Source organism: Microcaecilia unicolor, chromosome 2 (genome assembly GCF_901765095.1).
Source record: "Microcaecilia unicolor chromosome 2, aMicUni1.1, whole genome shotgun sequence".
Taxonomy (NCBI): domain Eukaryota; kingdom Metazoa; phylum Chordata; class Amphibia; order Gymnophiona; family Siphonopidae; genus Microcaecilia; species Microcaecilia unicolor.
Genome location: NC_044032.1, coordinates 128,693,079 through 128,707,060, shown reverse-complemented (window position 1 = coordinate 128,707,060; position 13,982 = coordinate 128,693,079). Strand labels below are relative to the sequence as shown.

The 13,982-nt window shown below is 42.7% G+C and overlaps 1 protein-coding gene across 1 annotated transcript in view; it reads left to right on the top strand.

Moving 5' to 3' along the window:
• Positions 1-11,308, top strand: part of LOC115463094 (pentatricopeptide repeat-containing protein 2, mitochondrial-like) — a 66,585-nt gene extending 55,277 nt beyond the window's left edge. The window contains exons 8-10 of the mRNA XM_030193302.1: positions 2,845-2,919; positions 5,883-5,996; positions 10,735-11,308. Of these exons, the coding sequence (XP_030049162.1) occupies positions 2,845-2,919; positions 5,883-5,996; positions 10,735-10,959 (414 nt within the window). The 3' untranslated portion in view covers positions 10,960-11,308. The remainder of the gene's footprint in view (positions 1-2,844; positions 2,920-5,882; positions 5,997-10,734) is intronic.
• Positions 11,309-13,982: the final 2,674 nt, after the last annotated feature.

The window sequence follows — 13,982 nt, the reverse complement described above, 5'->3', positions numbered from 1 at the left end:
GAGCATATATTAAAAATGCAATGGGAGAGATGATAAAACAAAACTAAGACAGAACAGAGCCCTGAATCCAAGTGAAGACACCTATTAAGGAGTAGGTAGTGATCAAGTGTCAAAAGCAGCAGATAGTTCAAGAAGAATGAGGATTGAATAACCCTTGGATCTGGTCAGAAATAGGTTATTGGAGACTTTGGTGAGAACTATTTCTGTACTACTACTACTACTTACAGCATAGAAGGAGAAAGCATTTAGTGGATAAAGAATAGCTGGAGATTAGAGAAAGTCAAGACAGTTGCAGTGACCGGCATGTTCAAGTAGCTTGGTTGTAAAAGGGAAGCGGGAAATGGGATAATAATTGGAAGGGCAGATAGGGTCCAGTAAATGTTTTTTGAGAAATGGCATAATCACAGCTTCTTAGAAGATATCAAGCACAGCTACAGTAGAAAGTGATTGAGGATATGACTGATAAAATGGTTGACAGTAGGAGAGAGAGAGAGCTAAGTGGATGTGTGGGAATGGGATCAGAGATACAGGTAGTGAATTTGGAGTAGGAGAAAAGCTGTGTAGTTTTCTCTTATGTGATTTAACCACTTTACTCAAAGGAAAAAAAATAGAAAAAGAAGAAAGGGTGGCATGGATTGAAGGAAGGATGTTAGAATGAAGTGAATGAAAGAGAGATTGACGTGACCTGCTAGAGAACTCAATATAGAAAGTGAAGGGGGTGGTTGGAGTTGAGAACTCTTTGAGAAGGGAGTTCAGTGTAGCAAAGAAACATTAAGGGTTGGAGTCAAGAATGGACCTCTTATTTTGCAGGGACAAGAACAGATTGGCAGGCAGCAAAAATTTGAAATGTATGTTGGCATGGGCTTGGGATTTTATCCAAAGGCACTCTGCAGAGCAGACACAGGAATGTAGGTAGCAGATTCTGGAAATCAGCCAAGGCTGGGGTTTGGTATGCCTCACAGAATAAGGAATGGTAGGAGCAAAGTGTCCAAAGCAGAGGAGAGTGGAGTATTATAGGAAGAGAGTGCCTTATTGTCAGATAGTGAATGAGGAGATAGTGGAAACAATAGTGAAAAAAGTTCAAGGGGCAAAGTAGCCTGAAGATTGGTGATGATTGGATGAGTCTGTGGAGAAGGGTGGTTAAGTGTGAAAGTTATCAGATGATGGTCAAAGAGGAGAGGAACTGAAGTGGAGTTAGAGAAGAAAAGATCAAGGCAGTGGTCATGCTTGTGTGTAGGGGTAGGAGTAGTGGAAGATACCTGGAAATTGAATGAGGAAGTTAAAGCAAGAATCTTTGAGGCATAAGAGTTAGAAGGGGTGATCAGCATGAATGTTAAAGACCCCAAGAGTGGGAGAATGGGATGATGGTTCAAGAAAGTAGTCAAAGGCAGTGAGAATGAATGAGAGGGACTTATGATGGGGTCAATTAAATAATAACTTCCTGGAGAGGAAGTGAAATGAATAAGGCGAATGGCATGGACTAAGGAAAAGGATGAGACTGAGGTGGAAAGAAGGGATTGAAATCTGCAAGAAAGGGAGAGTAGCAGCCTGACTCCACTGCCACAGCTCTCCAGATGAGATGTATGGAAGAAAAGATAGCCTTCATGACAGAGGGCAGCAAGTGAAGCAGAGTCTTCAGGAAAAAGCTAAGTTTCAGCACAAGAATATGCAGAGTATAGGAGAGAGAGGGGTCGTGAATGTAGGCAATGTGTAGGAGAGCGGACATTTCACAGGACACATAAGAAATGGAGAGAAGGAGGAAAGAAAGGAATGGGAATATGATTGCACAGGTTGTGGTTTGATCCGCACAGGTGGAGTTAGTCGATTTGGAGGGCCAGGATTGGTATTGATATCCCCAGTGGAGAAGAAGCAGGAGAATATAGAAATGAGTAGGGAAGGCATGAGAAAGATTAGATGTGCTGAGACAGAATGGAGATGGCTAAATGAAAGGAAGAACATGTTGAAACTCAAGAGCTGAAGAGAGGGAAGATCACTGGCCTAGGTTTGTATTTGCTCACAAGGTAAATAATGTAGATGCAGATTTGAGAAGTTTGGGATTCATCGCTGAACTGTGTACTGATGTATAAGCTGGTATTGTCTGCAGTAAATGGATTCTATTTTCTTTTACTGTCTTGCATGTGTTTCAGCACTCAAGCCCAGCTTATCCTATTATGTGCATTCCTCCTGACATTTCTGGGCATACTCATCAACTGTTTCATGCAGTGGCACAACGTGCCAGGCCTGCTTTTCTCTAGCTGTCTCTAGCTTCCTCCTTCGCTGAATTTCTCAGGCAACCTGGCCCTTCAATTGTTATCTGAAACATTAATAGCTGTCTCAGGGTAAAAAAACTTCTAGACTATCTCATTTGATTTCCTATTCTGTACTATATAAGATTCATTTTGACAATTATATTGATGACTGTCGTATCAGCAAAACATTGGGCTCAAAATGTGAAAGTGAGGAAACAAAAGTTTTTAAAATCAGCTACATCCCCCAAAATGGCCCATCTAATCTGTCCAGCAGCAAGGTGTCTACTTTTGGTAGATGTACATACAGACCCATTTCTACTCCCTCTTCCTCCTTACCCCCCTCCCCACGCACGCACGCACACACACACTTCCTTTGCCCATCCTACAAAGTACTAGTCTGTTTCATGGTGAACTTGAATATTGTGTTCTATAGGATTTCTTTCATTGGCACAGTTTCTCTTGTTTGTAATATGGTAAAATGAAATGCAGAAGCACAGAATTAGGGTTGTGTGCTTTTCTATTTCTAGTGATAAATGGTGTACAAAAGAGTTTGTGCTACAGGGGTTAATTTAGATTATTTCTTTCTTCTTTGCAGAATGACATCTCGAACGCCAGGACAATATATTCTAAGATGACGAGCACAGAAACCAGAGTATGCAGTAATCTTGATGTAAGTCTATCCCTTAGATTTTATCACATGATTGTCTAGACTTAGTTCATTGCTCCTATGAAGATATTTTAAGGGTTTTTTTTTTTTTTTTTTTAGAAAACCATTTTCATAGGTAAAGCAGTGTCTTACCCACAGACACAGGTGTTAATTCTTCACCTGTATGCAGGTAGACTTATGCTTTTACAGCCTGTTTATGCATAAGTTTATCTTCTGTTTTGAGGAGGCATTCCCAGAGGTGAAACTGGGGAGTAGTTAGTGATGTATGCATGCTTTTGAAACTAAAGGTGTATGTGTTTAACCTAGAAAAAATCTGCATATGTGGCGTAGGGGTTAGGGTTGTGGACCCCCAAAGCAGGGGCGTGGGTTTGATTCCCGGCAGCTCTCTCCCTTCAGTTAAGCACCCCCCCTCCCCCCCATGGATTCAGCGCCTCTCTCCCTTCTTTCCACAGCCCCCCCCCCCATATGGGTCCAGCTCCTCTCTCTCTTCCCTCCATCTCCAGCCCCCCCTCCCCATGGGTCCAGCCGCTCCCTCCGGGTCCAGCCCCTTCATGGCTCCAGCACATCTCTCCCTTCCCTCCAGCCCCTCATGGGTCCAGTGCCTCTGTCCCTTCCCTCCAGCAGCCCCCCATGGGTCCAGCACCTTTGTCCCTTCCCTCCACCACAGTCCAGCATTTCTCTCCTTCCCGCTCAGCCCCTTCCCTCTTCCCTCCAGCAGTCCCCTTCCTTCCAGCAGCCCTCCATGGGTCCACCACCTCTCTCCTTTTCCTCTAGCTCCTCCCCCAGTCCAGCACCTCCATTTGTCCGGCACCTCGCTCCCTTTCCTTCAGCTCCAGCCCCCCTCCCCCAGTCCAGTACTGTCTTCTTTACTGCCGCGGTATCTTATGCAGCCAGCAGCCACGAACAGGATCCCCACTCAAGGCTGCTCCGGGGTTTTCCCTCTGCCGGACCCGCCTTGTGATGCAACTTCCTATTTTTGTAAAAAAAACTACTACTACTACTCATCATTTCTATAGCGCTACTAGACATATGCAGCGCTGTACACTTGAACATGAAGAGACAGTCCCTGCTCAACAGAGCTTACAATCTAATTAGGACAGACAAACAGGACAAACAAGAGATAAGGGAATATTAAAGTGAGCATGATAAAATAAGGGTTCTGAACAAGTGAATAAGGGTTAGGCGTTAAAAGCAGCATCAAAAAGGTAGGCTTTTAGCTTAGATTTGAAGACGGCCAGAGATGTTGCATCAGAAGGTGGGACCCGGCACAAAGAAAACCCCACAGCAGGTAGGGATCCTGCTGCTTTCTGTATAAGTGAGATACCAGGAGGGCGAGGGGAGAAGGGAGGAAAGAAGATACCAGCGATAATCACAGTTTTGTTTTTTGCTCTTTTTTTTTTCTTTTTTTACTGCGGGAGCAAGACTTATTGCCAGTCTTGCTCCCGCACCAGCTCTAATAACTGGCTCCAGCACACCACTTTACTAGGGGTGCAAAGGGAGTGCACCCCCACCCCACCCCCCGTAGCAATGCCTATGCCCCTCACTCCTCAGAATCTTTGGTTCAAATGAGTGGAGTGGAGGAGTAGCCTAGTGGCTAGAGCGTTTCCCTGAACCAGGGAAGGCCAGTTCAAATCCTGCTGCTAGTCCTTGTGATCTTGGGGAAATCACTTTACCCTCCATTGCCTCAGATACAAACTTAGGGGTAGATATTCAAAAGGATTTAACCAGGCAAGAGAGGCCCTTGCCCAGTTAAACCCCGCTGAACAAGCCTGGAGCCAATATTCAACGGCACTTAACAGGAATTATGGGGAGACATTAGCTTAGCTGGTTAGCGGCAATTTTCAGTCCACTATAGTCGGCTAAGTAACCGCATAAAGTTAGGATACCATAACGACTGTTCTAACTCTGTGCCGAGTTAACCACTGCCTTGGGTGAATCACTTCATTAAAGACGGTTAATAAATCCCAATAAATAAATAAACCAACCAGACACTGGTCTGAATATCAGCCGGTGCCCAGTTAACTTCTGGGTCGGCAGACATACCCAGATGTTCAGTGCTGGGAGCCATGTATGCCTCTGTTTATCAGCCTTTTTCCAGTGTAGGCTGAATATCAGGGCCTTAGATTGTAAGCCCTCTGGCAATAGGAAGCATTGATGCCCCTCTACAAGTTGTTGGTGAGGCCCCACTTGGAGTATTGTGTTCAGTTTTGGAGGCCGTATCTTGCTAAAGATGTAAAAAGACTGGAAGCGGTGCAAAGAAAAGCTACAAAAATGGTATGGGATTTGCGTTGCAAACTGTACAAGGAGAGTCTTGCCGACCTGAACATGTATACCTTGGAGGAAAGGAGAAACGGGTGACATGATACAGAAGTTCAAATATTTGGAAGGTATTAATCCGCAAACAAACCTTTTCTGGAGACGGGAAGGCGGTAGAACTTCTACAGTCCGTGCCCTGAAAATGGCAAGGACAAATCAAACTCGGGTATACATATAAAGTATTGCATGCCATGTATAATGAGTTTATCTTGTTGGGCAGACTGGATGGACAGTACAAGTCTTTATCTGCCATCATTTACTATGTTACTATGTTTACTTTACCCCATGCCAGTGGGGGAAACTTGTTTTTTTAATGTGTATCCCCATAGTAAAATGGGGAAGTACACTTATTTTTAAGTCTGCCAACACTACATTCAGTCACTTTGTCCGTGCTACAGATTAACGTGAAAGTAGCAGCTTTTCTAAAATTGCTACTTATGTGTTATGATGCCCATTTATATGTAAATAGCTTTTTATACATTTAAATGCCATCTATCCCTTCTAAAATGACCTTCTGTATCTCTAGAAAGGAATTATTCTTCCAGTTACTATGGTTGAGTTTTAAAGCCAAAGATAGTAAAATGGAGATCAGTTAGCTTATTATAGGCAGAAATGCTTCCATCATTGTTTTGCATTTGTTTTTTTTCAAGATTCTTATTCATGCCTTGTCGGGTACCTTGCAAAATGTTCTGTATATATTGGAGGCAGCGATAGAAACTGTTACACCAAAATTTGTGAAGAGACTGCAGTTTTCTGAACAGGTGGTGAGTACATAAGTGCTGTGGCATAGCATGCCAAATACCAGGAATGCTTCATTGTAACTTGAAAGAAATTTTATGCCCAATATAGCTAGTTAGGAGTATAAGCCAAAATGAAATGAAGTACATATATTCACATTTTATTTCAGTTGCATTAGAAATGGAAATTTTTAGAGAGAGAGAGATATTTTTCTTGATGTCAAAGAACATTGCTTCAGGGCTGGTACAAGGATTTTTGACACCTTAGGCAAAACCTTGGCCCCACATGCACAACACTTCCCCAAAAAAACCCAGCATTACATTTTAGGCCCATTGGTCACTCCCAGTACCCTGAATTTTGTTAATTGAACTCGGATAGTCATGATGACTCCACTAGCACACCTCCCAGAACAACCCTGTAAAAGCACATGAATGGATATTGTGACAGAACGTCTAGCCACCCACCTGGGTCTAACCCTGCAGCCACCTGGAGTGTCTGTCCTAGCACAGCTCAGATCTGCCTGCACCTGCCACTTGTGTTCTACCCTAGCACCCTTCTCCCCACCGACTGGGTCTAACTTGCATCTGGGCAAGTCTTCCACTGTCAGGTTATTTCCCGGTGATTTCTAGGTTACTGGGGCCACATTCTCAAGGGTCCCACAGTTCCCAGAAAGCACTCATAGACCAAAACACAAACCACCACAATTCTTAGTCAGTCCAGGACAACAGAGTCAATAAACTAATCAGTTTTATTGTCAAAGTAGAACAATGGAAAAGAACAGGTAATAACAGATAACTGAATATGGATCACATATAAAACTAAATATTTATCTACTACCTATATAGTACCTGGGGAGCTCAGGAGCAAAATATAGCTGCTGGAGCCATATGGTAACCCTACTCACAGGTTATGAAATCTAACTGTTCACAGAGTCTCAGGAAAAGAGAACCTGGATGTGAAGCGTCTGTTCACGCTTTCCAAAAATACTAGGACTAGGGGGCATGCGATTAAACTACAGTGTAGTAAATTTAAAACAAATCGGAGAAAAGTTTTCTTCACCCAACGTGTAATTAAACTCTGGAATTCATTGCCGGAGAATGTGGTGAAGGCGGTTAGCTTAGCAGAGTTTAAAAAGGGGTTGGACGGTTTCCTAAAGGGCAAGTCCATAAACAGCTACTAAACGGACTTGGAAAAATCCAAAATTCCAGGAATAACATGTATAGAATGTTTGTACATTTGGGAAGCTTGCCAGGTGCCCTTGGCCTGGATTGGCCGCTGTCGTGGACAAGATGCTGGGCTCGATGGACCCTTGGTCTTTTCCCAGTATGGCATTACTTATGTACTTATGTACTTCTCTTTCCACTCCCTTATCTGAAACTAAAAAAAATGACTTCACAGCTTAAACTAAGAGCTTTTGGCAGGAAGATTGCCCCAGGTACAAATAAGTACTTGTATATGTAAGCTGCATTGAGCCTGCCATGAGTGGGAAAGCGCGGGATACAAATGTAACAAAAAAAAAAAAAAAAAGAAGAAACTGGCAGTTCTGGTACAGCTTTACAAAAAAAAGACAATCGCCATCTGCTGGCCAGTTAGGAGAAATACATGTTATCAGTAAAATAATTAGGAGAAATACAGTAAAATAATACAGTTCATAGGCTTAGAAACCCACTGTTTCATCACAGATATTATAAACCAGGCCTTGACAAATTCTCTTTCAATCCAGGAGCCAGATCAAAAACTTAGGGGCCAGAGTCTGAGACCTCTCATTTTCCCCTCAGCCCCCCATTGCCCTGACCCAAGCTCAAGAATGGAGGGTGGACCCTCTCAGAGGTTTGCTGCAACTCTTTTGGGGCCTATTTACTAAGACTTTTCCCATTGTTTCCAAATGAAAAAAGAGCTTAGTAACTTAGGTTCTTAATGCACCACAGCACAGCACTGGTAGAAGCCAGCAGACCCACTTCCTCACATGTGCTGTTAGCATAATGCCAGGGCTCTCTAATACTTCTGCCAGAGATGATTTACTTCTTTGGGTCAGTTATCAGCTATAGCACATGGTTTCCACCAGTCTCCCGTTCTTTTTCATCACCTTGTAGACTCAAATTGCCTTACATCAGAATTGATTTTTCTCGAAACTTCCCCCACTTTGGTTTCAACCAAATTCATTTTCTGCTTACTTACAAACATTCAAATAATTCTCCTACATAGGTATTTTCTCAGAGATGTCTGAAACGTGTTGAAAAAGTTGGGTGTTCTGCAAGCTCATTTTTTTCAAGGTAGCCAAGGCTTCCCAAATCCTATCTAGGGAAATAATCTTAGGCCTTCAGAATACCAGTTTAAACAATTTCATAATTATATTGGTCTCCTGGGTATCCTGCAGTCAGAAAATCTGGGTCCAGCACTTCCAACTGCTCCTTGTCAACTAAGCTCAGCTGATGATCTCTTACTGAACTCCCGAGTAGTGCTCCACCATTTTGGAGCTGGTCACTCCCAGTCACAATAGATCCCATGCTTCCTGTCCCTGCCTGTCAGGCCTCTGATGGCATCCATCTGCTCCAAACTTGCATTGGAAGCCTCCTTTACCAGCAGACCAGGAGGAACCACTGCTCAAGGCTCAAGGTTGTATCCAGATCTGGAGAGCCTGCAGGCAATTTTTCCCCCACAGATCACTCCAATGATGCCTCTGCTTCAGAGTCAGTACAGATGATGAAGAGAGTTCATTGTACCCAAGGGATGAGTACTCTTCAGCCTGAGGAGAATCGACTGGCTGCTGCTGCCTCCAGGACCCAGAGATATGACACTGGAGAGGAGGGAAGGGAAGGAGAGATGGCCACATGACCTATATGCAAATCACAGGATGGGGGTAAAAATTAGTGGTGGAAGTTAGGGGCGATTTATACGTGTATATGACTTATATGTGAGTATATATGGTGGGTGTCTGTGTCTTTATGAAATACTAGAACCAATAAAGAGGGGTGGGAAGAAATTGCACCTTTTATAAATAGGTTGTAAATAGGCACCTTTTGACCCGTTCAGTCCAGGTGACCAGTTATAAAATTACTACATAATAGACAGGTCCTGCTTATTTGAAGCTCACAATCTAATAAATGACAGAGGGCAAGAGGATAGTGGTGTTAGAGAGGAGTATTTCAAGCAGTCTTTTTGTGTAATAAATATTTAACTCATTTTAAAAATCTCTTCTTGAATACTCTCCTTTTTCATGTACAATCTTGGAGTCTCTCTGAGGGGTAATTTTACTAAGCTGCAGTAAAAAGGGTCTTGTGCTAGCAGCGGGGGCTATTTTTGCCGCACGCTGAGGCCCTTTTTACAGCAGCGGGCTCTTACCGCGTGGCCATGTGAGGGGGGGCATTTACCGCCACCCATTGAGGTGGCGGTAAGGGCTCCCGTGCTAACCCCAGTGTTAACCGGGTAGCACGCGGCACTGCCCGGCAACTGCCGCACTAGAAAACAGTGCCCTATTTTCCCTAGCGTGGGAAATAGTGCGCGCTAGGGCTGGAACTGCCGCCGGCGCCCGCGTTGGACGGGTTGTAGCTCCATGTTGGCACATGGTAAGCCCGTGTTGGGCTTACCGCCGCTTTGTAAAAGGGCCCCTGTGTCAGCTGTTTGGGTAGAAAACTCACCAGCTTTCTGTTTCTCAGAGGTGAGGTAGGACACTTGATACCATTTGTAACCTTTAACTGAGGAATCTTAGAAAGAAGCTGAAAACATTTCTGTTCCCCCCGACCGATGATTTGACTCTTAGAATGTTAGACTGAAGTGAGTTGATTATTGTTGGTTATTTTGTTTTTATTATTTGTTCTCTCTAACTTTTATCTCTCTGTTCTGCACTGTTATTGTTTTATATGCTCATGAACCATTTTGAACTATTTTGATCAGGAAAATGGTATATAAGTGCAAGTAAGTAAATAAATACATTGAAAAAAATTGAGCTTTTAATTTTTAATTAAGTTTACAGCCTTTTTGGCTTAATACACAGCAGGGCATTTTTCATAGCTACATAGACAAATCCATTTCCATACAAACTTGGCTTTCTCTCTTTAACCAGTCCTGTTCTAACTTCCCAGAAGCTAGCTGTGTCTGCATTCAAACAGAGATCCTGTGTTTAATTTAAGGCATTATAGCTATGACATTAAGCCATTCTTCTCTGTTTGAGAGTTTGACCCTCTTTAATCCATCAGACTCTTCTCTATAGCCTTCAGTTCACCTCTCTGCTTAGAATGCGTGAAGATCATAAATCTTTTTGGTCTGTTTCCAGACATAACCTCATGTTCTCTGGGCTTTACTAAATCCACTAGAACTCCCCCAGCATCAGACTAACTCCACTTCAAGAAACGAATGCCCAGTTCCTTGAAAAATGTATTCCAATGGGGAAGACAAAAATATTTTAAATACAAAATTTGGAGCTTTATTATATACTCTGTGGTCATCTCGCTGTCATAACCATCACAGAATTGGCAGGTTGTGTTATCCTTGGTTTTACCACAGTAACTTGACTCTTCCTCCCGAGGTCTAGTTACTTAACAACATCTCTTCCCTTAGAAAAAGATAATTTTGATAAAAGTAGTATTTGAGAGATGACTGGCTGTTTTAGTTCTACAGTGCCTGGAATGGAATAACATCTGTAAATCTGATCGATTAATGGCATTGCTTGTCATTTTCAGTACGGTACTATTTCGAAAGCACTTAGTAATGCTGTAGGTTATATTTTACTTTGCAAGTCTGTATACCATGTCATCTCTTTTACAGCTAGCTACGGTCAGAGAGAAGATGAGTAACGATCCCGTGCTCCATTACCAATTTAACGATATCTATACCAGGTTGCAGTTGTCCGGACAGGTAACCCCACTGACACTGGATGATATGCTGTGCCAAACACCAGGTGCAAGAAAGCATCACATACTTCTGTTAAACCAGAGGAAGATAAGCCGGAGGACATTTCAGCCACTCCACTCAGCACTGCTGGCTGAGTAGTTCTACAGTTCATCTCAGAGCAAATTGGGGGGGGGGGGGGTCAGTACATTTTCTGTACAGATGGACTGAAGAATATGCTTCTTGTAGTTTCAGAACTTTTCAGGAGAGTTTGCGTATTAGTTCAAACAGTGTAAACTTGTTAATTCTTAAATTTTGGATGCAGTAAAATGATCATGTTAAACTTCACTAAGTTTAAGTGTTTCATAATGCATTAAAGAGCTCTGTGAACTTGGTTTAAGGATCATTATGCTTATTATAACAAACAAATACAAATCATTTTTATTCTCTTTTTCCCCTGCAATCTCTGCTGCTTTCTAACCCCAACCTGCATTCCGGGCAGCTTACGGTAGTTTCCCTTTTAAAATCCAGGGGTAGAGGTACAACAGCGTCTTCATATGGCAGCTCTAGGGTATTTCCGGGGACAAAATTAAGGTGTTTTCCTGACTCTTCATAAAGTTAGCAGGTGATTCATTAGGGGTTAAAAAAAATATTAGGCACCTCTTAAGAAAAAGCATGTTAGCAGCAACCATCTTCTCCCTCAGCCTGAGTGCACACTATCGCCTATACTGTGCTATGAGGCCAATCCAAAATAAATTGCTTGTGGATATAATTATGTATTTGGTTGGGTATTGTTTGGCGGTTGGGTTTCCAACTCGGTCAAGACTAAGCATGACAGGTCTCTGCTGCAATCAGTCTTTGTCCTGAACTACCTTGTTGAGATAACAGGGTGGCCCTATTATTTATTCACTAATAGTTGTATTAATTTTGCTTTTAAGTTATATTTTGAGGGCTCCACCCATGGAGCAGGCTGCCACCCTGTTTGCAGTGGTGCAGGTTGAGTCTTCTGGTGATGTTCAGGCTTGTTTGCCACAAAGTGACTGCTGTTAAAAATGGGAAAGGAGAAAAAATATAGATGCTGATGCATACCAGAGAATGGGTGTTAAGGTTAAGTTTCAAAAGAAACTGCCTTCCTGGCTGCTAAAATTCTATATAGCACTAGGGCATGCCATATGACATGGAGGAGCATATGAAATGAGAAAACTGAGAATTAAGTCATGTGTATATGTATATACACACACATGCATTGTTGTGTTGTATACTAGAATGGCCATTTACATTTTATTTTTAGCCTGGATATATTTTCTCTTACATGGTGTTGATGTAAATACATGCGTTGTTCTGAATCCCGTAATGCTCTTAAAACAAGAAAGCTGCCATTACACTGTGTACCTCTCCAATATTAACATACCCTTTTAAAGGTTTTAACTAATGATCAATGGAAAAGATGGTTCAGACCTTCTGGTTATGTCTCTGTATTCCTGTTATAAAATCCGAGTAAAGAGTAGATTTTATATTTTTCAGCTCAAGTGAAACTTAATAGCACACATTTAAATGTAGTCCAGAAAGCAGGACACTAAGAGCTCATTTTACTAAGCTGTGGTAAAATCTGGGTTTACTGCAGGACTTTGTTATAATAAACAAATAGAGAAAGTGATATCAATATAATGACCAACACTGGAATCTCACTTGAACCAATTTCAGTGCCCTATAATTTTCAGTAAAGTTTCCCATAAACATATAATAACAAAAATATTTCTGTGCGGAGGAAAGATTTGCCTCAGAGCCCCAGTCAAAATGATCAAACTTATTGATGGCTTAGAAAGGACAAATACCTCATAGGTCCATTAAAAACCCTCCAAACTTAGCAGATAACTTGTGAAAAGTATAAACACCATTTATCTTGTGAAATAACACCTCGAATATTGTGTTCAATTCTGGTCGCCGCATCTCAAAAAAGATATAGTGGAATTAGAAAAGGTGCAGAGAAGGGCAACGAAAATGATAAAGGGGATGGGATGACTTCCCTACGAAGAAAGGCTAAAGCAGCTAGGGTTCTTCAGCTTGGAGAAAAGGTGGCCGAGGGGAGATATGATAGAGGTCTATAAAATGAAGTGGAAAATGTAGTCATGACGCGTCTGTTTACGGTTTCCAAAAATACTAGGACTAGGAGGCATTCGATGAAGCTACAATGTAGTAAATTTAAAACGAATCGTAGAAAATATTTCTTCACTCAACGTGTATTAAACTCTGGAATTCGTTGCCAGAGAATGCGGTAAAGGCAGTTAGTGGAGTTTAAAAAAGGTTTGGACGGCTTCCTAAAGGAAAAGTCCATAGACCATTATTAAATGGACTTGGGAAAATCCACTATTTCTGGGATAAGCAGTACTTTTTGGGGATCTTGCCAGGTATTTGTGACCTAGATTGGCCACTGTTGGAAACAGGATGCTGGCTTTATGGACCTTTGGTCTTTCCCAGTATGGCACCCCACCCATGTCACACACACACACACACACACACACAATCAATCCATTTTCTCTACACACACCTCTGCCCGTCACAGACCACCTCATCCACCTTCCTGCAGCCTTCCACCCTTCTCATGACAAACACACCTCATCCACTCTTTCAGCACCCACTCCATCCATCTTTTTCCAGACCCTTCCCCCTCCCTTCACACACACCACTCCACTGCAGCAAGAGGAGCTGCTGCTCAGTCGTATGTTGAGCTACTTCTCCTCCTCTGCCATCCTGGACCCAACTGTTCCTTGAGCCATGCGGGCCTCTGTACAGCTGTGTGGCTTAAAGGAACAGCTGGGGACCAAGGTGGCAAGAAACCAGCCCGCTGTGCAGCTCCTCCTCTTGCTGCCCTGGAGTGATATGTGTGCAGGGAGGGAGGGAAGCATCTGGAAACTGAGCATTTGTGCTGCGCTGCACTGCAACAGCAGACTGCACAGAATTCTGCACATTCTGAGGAGATGGGGAATTCTACACAAATTCTGCATTGTACAATTACGCAGAATTCCCCCAGGAGTAATATATGTAATCAGAAGCAGTGGTATAGCCAGATCTCCAATTTAGAGTGGGCCTACCACCAAAGTAGGTAGACAGTGTCCTCATGGCAGCCAGCCCCCTCTCCCCAACTCTCCACCATTCACCACCACCCAGGAGTCAATAATCAAAGT